Raw genomic sequence first — 12,607 nt, forward strand, 5'->3', positions numbered from 1 at the left:
GGCCATTTTCTCTCCTTCCCATCCAAAGGTTCTGATATAAAGTACCAGTCAAAAGTTTGGACACACCTACTCATTGCAGGGTTTTTCTTTATTTTTACTGTTTTCTACATTGTAGAATAATATTGAAGACAACAAAACTATGAAATAACACATATGGAATCATATAGAAACAAAAAGTGTTAAACAAATCAAAATATATTTTATATTTGAGATTCTTCAAAGTATCCACCCTTTGCCTTGATGACAGCTTTGCACACTCTTGGCATTCTCTCAACCAGCTTCACCTGGAATGCTTTTCCTACAGTCTTGAAGGAGTTCCCACATGTGCTGAGCACTTGTTGGCTGCTTTTCCTTCACTCTGCAGTCCGACTCATCCCCAACCATCTCAAATGGGTTGAGGTCGGGTGATTGTGGAGGCCAGGTCATCTGATGTAGCACTCCATCACTCTCCATCTTGGTCAAATAGCCCTTACACAGCCTGGAGGTGTGTTTTGATCACTGTCCTGTTGAAAAACATAGTCCCACTAAATGCAAACCAAATGTGATGGCATATCGCTGTATAATGCTGTAGTAGCAATGCAGATTAAGTGTGCCTTGAATTATAATCACAGACAGCGTCCAGCAAAGCACCCCCACGCCATCACACCTCCTTTTTTGGTTACTACATGATTCCATATGTGTTTTTTCATAGTTTTTATGTCTTCACCATTATTCGCTTATGTAGAAAATAGTAAAAATAAAGAAAAACCTTTGAATGAGTAGGTGTGTCCAAACGTTCTACTGGTACTGTATAACTACATCTCGATAATGCATTATTATCCTACATTCTTACCGTCTGGGTTTTTTGTTGTCGTAACCGTGTTTTGTTGATTATTTCCTGTATTTTGATTTTGGTTTGGTCCATGGTTCCACCCATTAGCACCCCTACAGTAGTGTAGGTGGTATTTCCCATGTCGCCTTGTTCAAAGATGATCACCCCTTCAACGGCCCTTAGCCTGCGGCCCGCCTAGCATACAGCTCGAGCCCACAGCACACAGCAAGCCTGCAGATGGTGGCATATAGGATAGTATAAGAGCACCCGTTTCTTTATCTATACACACGTGGACACAAACATGAAGCTAGCTTTGACTAGCTTGCCTTCCTCTATATCCACCCTCTTGCAAAACACAAACAAACTGTACCTGTCAACCGGTGGAGGCTGCTGAGGGGAGGACAGCTAATAATAATGCACTGAATGGACTGGTATTCAACTCCATTACATTCTATTCTAGCCATGATGATGAGACGTCCTCCCCTCAGCAGCCTCCACTGCTGTCAACACATACATATGTAGGATCTTAACATATAAGGGGGGGGATACTATTAAGATATGGAATTGTTTTAAGAAGGTCAAATCAAGGATAATTTTGCTAAATCATTTAGATTTTTAAGATCCCTTGAAGGGTCTACTAAGCTATATTGAATTGCTTTAATTTGATCACACTTTTGTTGCTGAACATTTTCCTCCAGTGTATCTGAGTTTTAAAAAGGCTTCTAGACTTGATTTACCCTTTCGAACATGTATCAACTCCTACCAAAATAATCATTCACTTTTCCTGTTGCTGCAAGACTATTTTCCTGCTGTAGCAAACTGGCTCAAATTAAGATCCTCCATCTGTATGCTTATAAAGATGGGGGATCAATGGAAATTGATCTGTGTATTTCACTCAGTTTTACATTATGTTATGGACACATTATAACTGTCACTTTCCTAATGTTGCCAAATATTATTCTCAGAGTCTGACTAGTATATAGGACTTCAATACACAATATCTAATGGGATTTGGCTGGTTTCTCTCATACACACATAGCCTATACCTTTGCTATCTTTGTGTTAGTGCTGAGGTCTGAGGTAGCCTGGAACCCTCTGAGGTCCTGCTAGGCCACTGTACGGCGCTGGTGCTGACTGGATCGACGCTGTTTGCTCCCACTTCTCTGTTGCGGTTGACTGTACATGACGAGCTGGGTCACATGGATCCTAACCCAGATCACCTGACCAATCACAGCACTACTTATTCCCTATTGGTTGAGATATAGGCCTATTTTGTATACCGTTTGCAGCCTAAAGTGTAGGATGTATCATACTCCAATATGATACACATTTGATATAAATAACTGATGGCTACAGGTGCAGAATAACAAAGTATGGTTACAAAATTCTGGGTTAGTAAATCGATGTGGCCAATGAACTGCAAGCGGCCATTTAAAAAAATAGGCTTAAAATCCTAAACTATAAAAACACATGTTGAAATTTGAAAACAACATTATATTTAGAAAATATATTTTATGCATCTATTCAGACCTAAAAAAGATATAGATCCAAAATGGCAGTTTGATGTTGACCATCATCACAACTTACCCTAACTACCTGAAATGGCCGCCGATGTCATGTGACCGTCCCCGGAAGGTGGAGTTTCTGTTCTTGGATGTCAGCAGCTTTTACCTTGAAGGATGCGATTTCATCTGTCACTTATTTCCCCCCTATCTAGACTGTGTCAGGATAAACTGTAACACCAGTAAGTCTATACTCCACTTGATGGAGAATTCTTCTTTAAATTAATATGATTAATTTTGACATGATTTGTATAGATAGGATAATGCACAGAAGTGTGATAAGGAAATTGCATTGATAATAGATCAGCTAAGATCAAAGACCTTATGATTGAAGTGTGCTGTTTATATACATAATTAGATATATGTTACTAACTCAACTCAATTAGACAACTTTTCTTGATCTTTTTAAGGTTGGTTAAAAAAAATACATCTTTAAAAATGTTACAGAAATTCACATGTACATTTTTCTTTAAAGTTAATGTTTGTTACATTGTATTGCGGCTTATAAAGATTTAGTGATTACTGCTCTTACTCATAAAGAGGTCTTTGAGTTTGTTTTGGTCATGACAACATGACAGCGGTCAAGGGCCTTGTGTATTAATGAGAAAGACTCGGTTTACGCCCTGAATAATGTTTGCAAAGAATGTTTTCTATTTAAGATTGTTCTTTGTGCTTTTGTGTGTGTGCGTATGTGTGTGTATGTATGTATGTGTGTATGTATGTGTGTATGTATGTGTGTGCGTATGCGTGTGTATGTGTGTGTGTATGTATGTGTGTATGTGTGTGTGTATGTATGTATGTGTGTGTGTATATGTGTGTGTGTATGTATGTCTACCTGAGGTTGACGGTGTGTCTCAGCTGCAGCTCTATTTGACGGTGGATCTCAGTTTGAGTGACAGATCAGACACACTCGTTCACTCTAATTATACTGATCAATGTCTCTGATTACACACCACACCTAATGAGGCTGCAGGTACACACATAAACATAAACATAAACATTGAACTCCCTGTGGTTGCACACAATGGGCTTGACACGCCCTCTTGTGGGTGGTTGAGGAATTTGTTTTTGAAGAAACGTTCTCCATACTGTAGGCACATTTGATTCTGCCTGTATTTCTGCATTTCTGCCTACGTACGGTCTCATGCTCCTTGAAAAAAGATCTGAGCCCTTTTATGAGTAACAGCAGTTATTATCTAACTGTATTTAGAGTCTTAGAGTAACAGCGGTTATTATTTGACTGTATTTATAGTGTCAGAGTAACACCAGTTATTATTTTACTGTATTTAGAGTCTTAGAGTAACATCTATTATTATGTTACTGTATTTAGAATCTTAGAGTAACATCTATTATTATGTTACTGTATTTAGAATCTTAGAGTAACGTCTATTATTATTTTACTGTATTTAGAATCTTAAGAGATGGTAGATGATCAAGTACAAACATATATCTTTGTAATGTATTATCATCTCTTCAGGTCTTTTCTCCTCTATTGTTGTTGTAAGCCAAACCAACTCTTTGATTTCAGAGTGGGCAAAGTAAACAGAACAGGCACAGAAAGCAACCCAACCTGGTGTCCCGCATACGAGATCCCCAGCTACAATCAGTGTCCCCAAAACACTTTCTCATTTTCTGGCCTACAGAAATTGGTTACTAGTAGACAAACCCCAGCTCACCCAGAGAAAACAAAGGTTTGGTTTGTGTTGCTGACTAACCCTAACCCTGAACTAACTAACGGTCGTTCTCAGGCAAGGGACCAGAGACTCTATATGCGGGACAAAAGCTCAATGATAATGACTGGCACTCTGTCAGAGTGGTCCGACGCGGTAAAAACTTCAAACTGACAGTCGATGAAGACATGTCTGAAGGTACTATTACTGGTTCTGATGCGATGAGAATATATTTGCTCTTTTTTTACTAATAAAGAGGTGAAATCCTTTGAAATTCCTATCCTACCTTTCTCCCTCCTCCTTACCCCGTTGACCCTTCTTTTCCCCCTACATCTTTCTCTCTCTCTCTGATTCTCTGATTCTCCCTCTCTCATTCTCTCTCTCCCTCTCCCTCTTTCTCTCTCTCTCTGATTCTCTGATTCTCCCTCTCTCATTCTCTCTCTCTCCCTCTTTCTCTTTCTCTCTCTCTCTGATTCTCTGATTCTCCCTCTCTCATTCTCTCTCTCTCTCCCTCTTTCTCTTTCTCTCTCTCTCTGATTCTCTGATTCTCCCTCTCTCATTCTCTCTCCCTCTTTCTCTTTCTCTCTCTCTCTGATTCTCTGATTCTCCCTCTCTCATTCTCTCTCTCTCCCTCTTTCTCTTTCTCTCTCTCTCTGATTCTCTGATTCTCCCTCTCTCATTCTCTCTCTCTCCCTCTTTCTCTTTCTCTCTCTGATTCTCTGATTCTCCCTCTCTCATTCTCTCTCTCTCTCCCCTCGTTCTCTTTCTCTCTCTCTCTGATTCTCTGATTCTCCCTCTCTCATTCTCTCTCCCTCTTTCTCTTTCTCTCTCTCTCTGATTCTCTGATTCTCCCTCTCTCATTCTCTCTCTCTCTCCCTCTTTCTCTTTCTCTCGCTCTCTGATTCTCTGATTCTCCCTCTCTCATTCTCTCTCTCTCTCCCTCTTTCTCTTTCTCTCTCTATCTGATTCTCTGATTCTCCCTCTCTCATTCTCTCTCTCTCTCCCTCTTTCTCTTTCTCTATCTCTCGGATTCTCTGATTCTCCCTCTCTCATTCTCTCTCTCTCTGATTCTCCCTCTCTCTTTCTCTCTCTCTCTCCCTCTTTCTCTTTCTCTCTTTCTTTCTCTCTCTGATTCTCTCATTCTCCCTCTCTCATTCTCCCTCTCCCTCTCTTATTCTCCCTCTCATTCTCATTCTATCCGCTCTCACTCTCTCTCCTCTCTCTCTCTCTCTCCCATTCACTCTCTCTCTGTCTCTTTCTCGCTCTCTGTCTCTGTCCCCTTCTCTCTCTCCAGGCCAGATGGCAGGCGACCACACCCGTCTGGAGTTCCATAATGTGGAGACAGGCATTCTGACAGAGAAGCGTTTCATCTCGTCCTCCCCCTCCTCTTTCATTGGACACCTGCAGGTAGGACCAGCATGTACCGGCAGAAGCACGTGTTCAATCATAAATCATCATTTGGCATCTGCCAGGCACTGACCTGCACGGGAAGGAGGGGATCATGGCCAGACCAAATTACAGCCTCTGATTGGCTATTATTCCCTAACCATAGAGGCTAATCAAAGTGGTGCAGTACTACTGTTCTTCAGTTGATAAAAGCAGTTATCATAATATTAGTTTCTTCACTGGGTTATCGTGATACCAAACGCCATTATCATACTCAAAAACCAACTCGGACCTCTGACCTCTAACCCCTAGGGCCTGAAGTTCAACGGTATGTTCTACATTGACATGTGTAAGAATGGAGATATTGACTTCTGTGAGCTCAACGCCCGCTTTGGCATGCGCTCCATCATTGCTGACCCGGTGACCTTCAAGTCCAAGGGCAGCTATTTGGGGCTTGCCACCCTGCAGGCCTACACCACCATGCACCTGTTCTTCCAGTTCAAGACCACATCGCCGGACGGATTCATACTGTTCAACAGTGGAGACGGGAACGACTTCATTGCTGTGGAGCTGGTCAAAGGGTGAGTCACTTAGGATACCATTATTGAACTGTACTTAGTCATGTAATTAAAGGCCCAGTGACGTCACAGTACTTTCCCCTTTTGATTTGTATCGTATTGTACAATAGCTGATGAAACTGTTTGTGAAGAAAATGTGATCAGTGTTATTTCCTAGTTGCTGGTATGAAAATACAATCTACAAATGACCTTCAATCAGCAGGGGTGTATTCATTCTGACAAATATGCTGCAAAACGTTTCTTCAATGGAAGCAAACAAAACAGGGAGGCACCTGAATTGGTCTGTTTTGCTCCGTTCCATTTGGTTCTTAAGTGGTAAACGGTTTCTGGAATGAATAAAACCCAGGTTATGCATAGACAGAGTTTTGACATGCCTGGTGACATCACCAATAACAAAGAGAGTTCCAAACCATTCTGCCATTTGAATTGATTTCTGCCATTTGAGATATCCCTCCAATTAAGTGCCTCCAATTAGCTCCCTCACTCAGACCACTCCCAGATAAATGAGAATAATAAACATTTTTGTGCTACAAAAACTATAGTTGTTGCTTTTTGACAATTTGTATAGATAACTATTATAGTAAGGTACTTAATTGTTACCAAAAAAATATTTGATAATGAGTTGAAAACGGCTGCATTGGGCTTGCAAGAGTCATTTAATGGAGTTCACCTGGCCTTGTTGGTTCAGTGTCTTTAGTTGGTGTGATAAAACTCAAATAGTCCAAGTAAAACATGAATAGTTAAGAAAATATTCACTACCAAGTTGTGAGAAATGCCAAAAGACTAGGCAAGATATTCTGAGGCAAAGGTTATCCTTCAGAATAACTTGATTAAGGGGTCAATTATGTAGACATCTGCCGGTCGTTTTAGCCACATTTTAAGAAGTATATTGATTGGCGGTAAGAGGAGAAGGAGAGCTCTCACTTTCATAGTGTTCCTACAATCATCTTTAATGACTGTGCCAATCCCCTACACTCACCCACTTCAACTGAGTCCACTTCTACTCTCTGGTCTAGTAGGTACACTAACGGTCACACACGTCTGAAATGTGTCTCAAAGTAAAGTGGTGGATAAGTGTGCACTTAGGGGGAAGTGCACTTAAAGGTACTATAGTGTGCATCCCTGTTTCCTTGTCTCCTAGTTTAGAAGTAGTGTATTTATTCAGAGTAACTTGCAGGATACAACAAGTACAGTCATGAAGAGAGATAGATACCTGTGTACTGTTAAATGCTCCCACAGCTGTATTAAAACCTTGGTCCCCATCCTACGTTAGTCCACTGTGTACTGTTGAATGCTCCCACAGCTGTATTAAAACCTTGGTCCCCATCCTACGTTAGTCCACTGTGTACTGTTAAATGCTCCCACAGCTGTATTAAAACCTTGGTCCCCATCCTACGTTAGTCCACTGTGTACTGTTAAATGCTCCCACAGCTGTATTAAAACCTTGGTCCCCGTCCTACGTTAGTCCACTGTGTACTGTTGAATGCTCCCACAGCTGTATTAAAACCTTGGTCCCCATCCTACGTTAGTCCACTGTGTACTGTTAAATGCTCCCACAGCTGTATTAAAACCTTGGTCCCCGTCCTACGTTAGTCCACTGTGTACTGTTAAATGCTCCCACAGCTGTATTAAAACCTTGGTCCCCGTCCTACGTTAGTCCACTGTGTACTGTTAAATGCTCCCACAGCTGTATTAAAACCTTGGTCCCCATCCTACGTTAGTCCACTGTGTACTGTTGAATGCTACCCCAGCTGTATTAAAACCTTGGTCCCCATCTTAGGTTTGTCCACTATGTGTTTGATCTGGGTAATGGGCCCAGTCTACTGAAGGGGAACAATGAGAGAGCTCTGAATGACAACCAGTGGCACAACGTAGTCATCACGAGGGACGCCACCAGCACACACACACTGAAGGTGGATGCCAAGTCTGTCACACAGAACATCAACGGAGCCAAGAACCTAGACCTCAAAGGTAGGAGGACCAAGCAGCGAACACAGAAACACAGTTCTGGGATACTTTTTGATTTGATTAGATTTTTGTTTGCTTTAGTTTATTTAGTAAATATTTTATTAACTTTTTTTTAACTGCATTGTTGGTTAAGGGCTTGTACAGTGGGTCAAAAAAGTATTTAGTCAGCCACCAATTGTGCAGGTTCTCCCACTTAAAAAGATGACAGAGGCCTGTAATTTTCATCATAGGTACATTTCAACTATGACAGACAAAATGAGAAAAAAAATCCCAAAAATCACATTGTAGGATTTTTAATAAATTTATTTGCAAATTATGGTGGAAAATAAGTATTTGGTCAACAACAAAAGTTTATCTCAATACTTCGTTATATACCCTTTTTTGGCAATTACAGAGGTTAAACGTTTTCTGTAAGTCTTCACAAGGTTTTCACACACTGTTGCTGGTATTTTGGCCCATTCCTCCATGCAGATCTCCTCTAGAGCAGTGATGTTTTGGGGCTGTTGCTGGGAACTTGCACAATTGGTGGCTGACTAAATACTTCTCCCCCCCACTGAATGTAAGCATTTCACAGTAAGGTGTACGGCGCATGTGATAAATAACATTTGATTTGATTACAGTAATTGTAGTCATTCTAATTATATGGTATTATAGACCAGACAGTCACGGAAGCCTCTATATCTTTCCATCACAGAGACATAAACACTGGCAAAACAATTGCTACATTGCAATGTTCCTACTCCAGAAATAAGTCTCTCACTGTTGCCGCCTGCTATACCGACCCCCCTCAGCTCCCAGCTGTGCCGTGGACACCATTTGTGAATTGATCGCCCCCCATCTAGCTTCAGAGTTCGTTTTGTTAGGTGACCTAAACTGGGATATGCTTAAAACCTGTTATGGCAAGGCGATCCCCGAGGGGAACTCCACCCCCCCATTCAGCTTAAAAGGTGGCACATGGAATTCAAAAATATTATTTCTAAATATTTAACTTTCACACATTAACAAGTCCAATACAGCAAGTGAAAGATAAACATCTTGTTCATCTATCCATCATGTCCGATTTTTTAAATATTTTACAGCGAAAACACAACATATATTTATGTTAGACCACCACCAAATCAAAGGAAAAACACAGCCATTTTTTTCCAGCCAAAGACAGTCACAAAAGCAGGATTAGAGATAAAATGAATCACTAACCTTTTGAAAATCTTCATCAGATGACACTCATATAACATGTTACACAATACATTTATGTTTTGTTGGATAATATGCATATTTATATCCACAAATTTCGGCTTACATTGACGCCATGTTCAGAAATGCCTCCAAAATATCCGGACGAATTATAGAAAGCTACGCCAGAAAACAGAAATACTCATCATAAACTTTGACTAAAGATACATGTTCTACATATAATTAAAGATACACTGGTTCTTAATGCAACCGCTGTCTCAGATTATTTTTAAATGTTACGAAAAAAGCCTAACATGCAATAATCTGAGACGCTCAGACGTAAAAGTATTTCTCCGCCATGTTGGAGTCAACAGAAATACGAAATTACATCATAAATATTCCCTTACCTTTGATGATCTTTCATCAGAAAGCAGCCCAAAAGCTGACGCTGGTCCAGGACAACTCGCACGAAAACTTCAAAAAGATATATTCCAGGTCGAATAAACTGGTCAAACTAAGTAGAGAATCAATCTTCAGGATGTTATTTTCATATATATCCAATAACGTTCCAACCGGATCATACGTTTTCATCTGCAGCCAAATGGAACGACGGTGGCACCCACAGAGAAATGCACCACAGGGAAATTGCATTCTGCCAAGACCGTGACTATTTCCCCTCCCATTCGGTCAAAGTTCACACCAGAAGCTCCATTCCACGTTCTACTGAATGAGGACATCTAGTGGAAAGCGTAGGAAGTGCTACCAGATCCATATCTTGTTTGGAAAGGAAGGGGAGATTACTTCAAATTTGACCCACATTCAGAATTTCACTTCTTGTTTGGAAGATTGCCTGCCCTATGAGTTCTGTTATACTCACAGACATAATTCAAACAGTTTTAGAAACTTCAGAGTGTTTTCTATCCAATAGTAATAATAATATGCATATATTAGAAATCTAGGACAGAGTAGGATGCAGTTCACTATGGGTACACAATTCATCCAAAGTGAAAATACTGCCCCCTATCCTCAACAAGTTTTAACATCCCGGCAGTCCTACAATCTAAGCTAGATGCCCTCAATTACACACACATCATCAAGGAACCCACCAGGTACAACCCTAAATCTGTAAACATGGGCACCCTCATAGATATTATCCTGACCAACTTGCCCTCCAAATACACCTCCGCTGTTTTCAATCAGGATCTCAGCGATCACTGCCTCATTGCCTGTATTCGCTATGGGTCCGCTGTCAAACGACCACCCCTCATCACTGTCAAACGCTCCCTAATACACTTCTGAGAGCAGGCCTTTCTAATCAACCTGCCCTGTTCAAAAAATGCAGAATTAAGAACAGATATAGCCCTTGGTTCACTCCAGAACTGACTGCCCTTGACCAGCACAAAAACATCCTGTGGCGGACTGCAATAGGATTGAATAGTCCCCACGATATCCAACTGTTCAGGGAAGTCAGGAACCAATACACGCAGTCAGTCAAAAGCAAAGGCTAGCTTTGTCAAACAGAAATTTGCATCCTGTAGCTCTAACTCCAAAAAGTTTTGGGACACTGTAAAGTCCATGGAGAACAAGAACACCTCCTCCCAGCTGTCCACTGCACTGAGGCTAGGTAACACGGTCATCACTGATAAATCCATGATAATCGAACATTTCAACAAGCATTTCTCAACCGCTGGCCATGCCTTCCTCCTGGCTACTCCAACCCCGGCAAACAGCTCCGCCTCCCCCGCAGCGACTTGCTGTGGGGGAGGCATCAACTATCTGAGCAGCTAACCGATCGCTGCAGCTGTACATTGACTTGTTTATTGTGTTATTGGCTTGTTTATTGTTTGTGTAACTCTGTGTAACTCTGTGTTGTTGTCTGTGTCACACTGCTTTGCTTTATCTTGGCCAGATCGCAGTTGCAAATGAGAACTTGTTCTCAACTAGCCTACCAGGTTAAATAAAGGTGTTCTCAACTAGCCTACCTGGTTAAATAAAGGTGTTCTCAACTAGCCTACCTGGTTAAATAAAGGTGTTCTCAACTAGCCTACCTGGTTAAATAAAGGTGTTCTCAACTAGCCTACCTGGTTAAATAAAGGTGTTCTCAACTAGCCTACCTGGTTAAATAAAGGTGAAATAGAAAATAAATAGAACTAGCACACTACCATTTTATTCTAAATGGGATGCTAGTCTGAATGTTGGAACTACTCAGTTTGACAGACAATATTTGCTTATTTGACTAAGTAAAGGCATCATAATCATGACTAGATTATCCTGCCATCACATAAATGTTGTTGACACACTCTCTGACTACGTCCTTCATTTGATCTCCCCCTCCCTCCCCCCCTCCCTCCAGGGGATCTGTTTGTGGCAGGTCTGGGGCCCAACATGTATCAGAACCTTCCTAAGCTGGTGGTCTCTAGGGAGGGTTTCCAGGGCTGTCTGGCATCTGTCGATCTCAACGGCCGTCTACCTGACCTCATCAATGATGCCCTGTTCCGCTCAGGACAGATCGAACGTGGCTGTGAAGGTACGACTCCTGACCTATGACCTCTTTGCACACCTATATTATGCATCCAGTTCCAAATTGACCCCATGCACCCTATATGACTAGATCTTTGTCTTCTACTCATGGCTATGGTTTGTTCCTTGCCCACTCATACCTTCAACCTAGTTAATTTATGGCCACTCAGGGTCACAAGGTGAAGTAATTTAAATTGTATATTGGGATCAAAGACTAGTGCATCATGTACTAGTCTAGTCAGTACACTGCCTTCCTCCACTAGGTGGTGCCAAACCATTACACTGCCTTCCTCCACTAGGTGGTGCCAAACCTTTACACTTCATTCCACCACTAGGCGGTGCATAATATTACTCTGCATTCCACCACTAGGTGGTGGCAAACTATCAGTATATGAACATAGAGACAGCGTTCTCTCACATCACATTCCTACAACACACACCCATGTCTATCCATCTGATCCCTTTTACTGTAATCTAACACATGAACAGTAATTAACCACTAAACATAACCTGAAGTACTTCCCTTTACCAACACTATAATTACCTGTACATATGTAGGATCTTAATTTGACCTGTATTGTCGCAACAAAATAATCCTGCAGCAACTGGATTTGAATGTTTAGTCCATACTGTTGCTTGACTGGTGGTTAGGCGATTAGCTGGTCAAAATGAGGCTACATGAAATGTGGAATACTGTTAATTAATATAACCGTGCATAACCTTGTGTCCTGCATGCGGCACAAGAAAATTCTCAGCAACAAAACGAGTGATCAAATTAAGATCCTACAGCTGTAACTCTACAATACCTGAATGGCTCTGAGCACTAACCTTGTGCTGCCTCACTAACACTAACTTTTTCCGCTTCTTCCTGTTCTGTTTGTTGTGTTACGGCGCTAACAAAGTTGATTTCACCAAAGCCGACCTGCAAGGTAGAAGGTT

General features: G+C 41.3%; 1 protein-coding gene across 1 annotated transcript in view; it reads left to right on the forward strand.

Annotated features, from left to right (window-relative positions):
• The window catches only part of LOC115123956 (neurexin-3b-like), a 474,303-nt gene that overhangs the window by 77,655 nt on the left and 384,041 nt on the right, over window positions 1-12,607 (forward strand). The window contains exons 7-12 of the mRNA XM_065026202.1: window positions 2,529-2,555; window positions 4,122-4,253; window positions 5,350-5,450; window positions 5,742-6,010; window positions 7,788-7,978; window positions 11,502-11,675. Coding sequence (XP_064882274.1) covers window positions 2,529-2,555; window positions 4,122-4,253; window positions 5,350-5,450; window positions 5,742-6,010; window positions 7,788-7,978; window positions 11,502-11,675 — 894 coding nt within the window. The remainder of the gene's footprint in view (window positions 1-2,528; window positions 2,556-4,121; window positions 4,254-5,349; window positions 5,451-5,741; window positions 6,011-7,787; window positions 7,979-11,501; window positions 11,676-12,607) is intronic.

The sequence above is a fragment of the Oncorhynchus nerka genome, linkage group LG13 (assembly GCF_034236695.1).
Source record: "Oncorhynchus nerka isolate Pitt River linkage group LG13, Oner_Uvic_2.0, whole genome shotgun sequence".
Classification (NCBI taxonomy): domain Eukaryota; kingdom Metazoa; phylum Chordata; class Actinopteri; order Salmoniformes; family Salmonidae; genus Oncorhynchus; species Oncorhynchus nerka.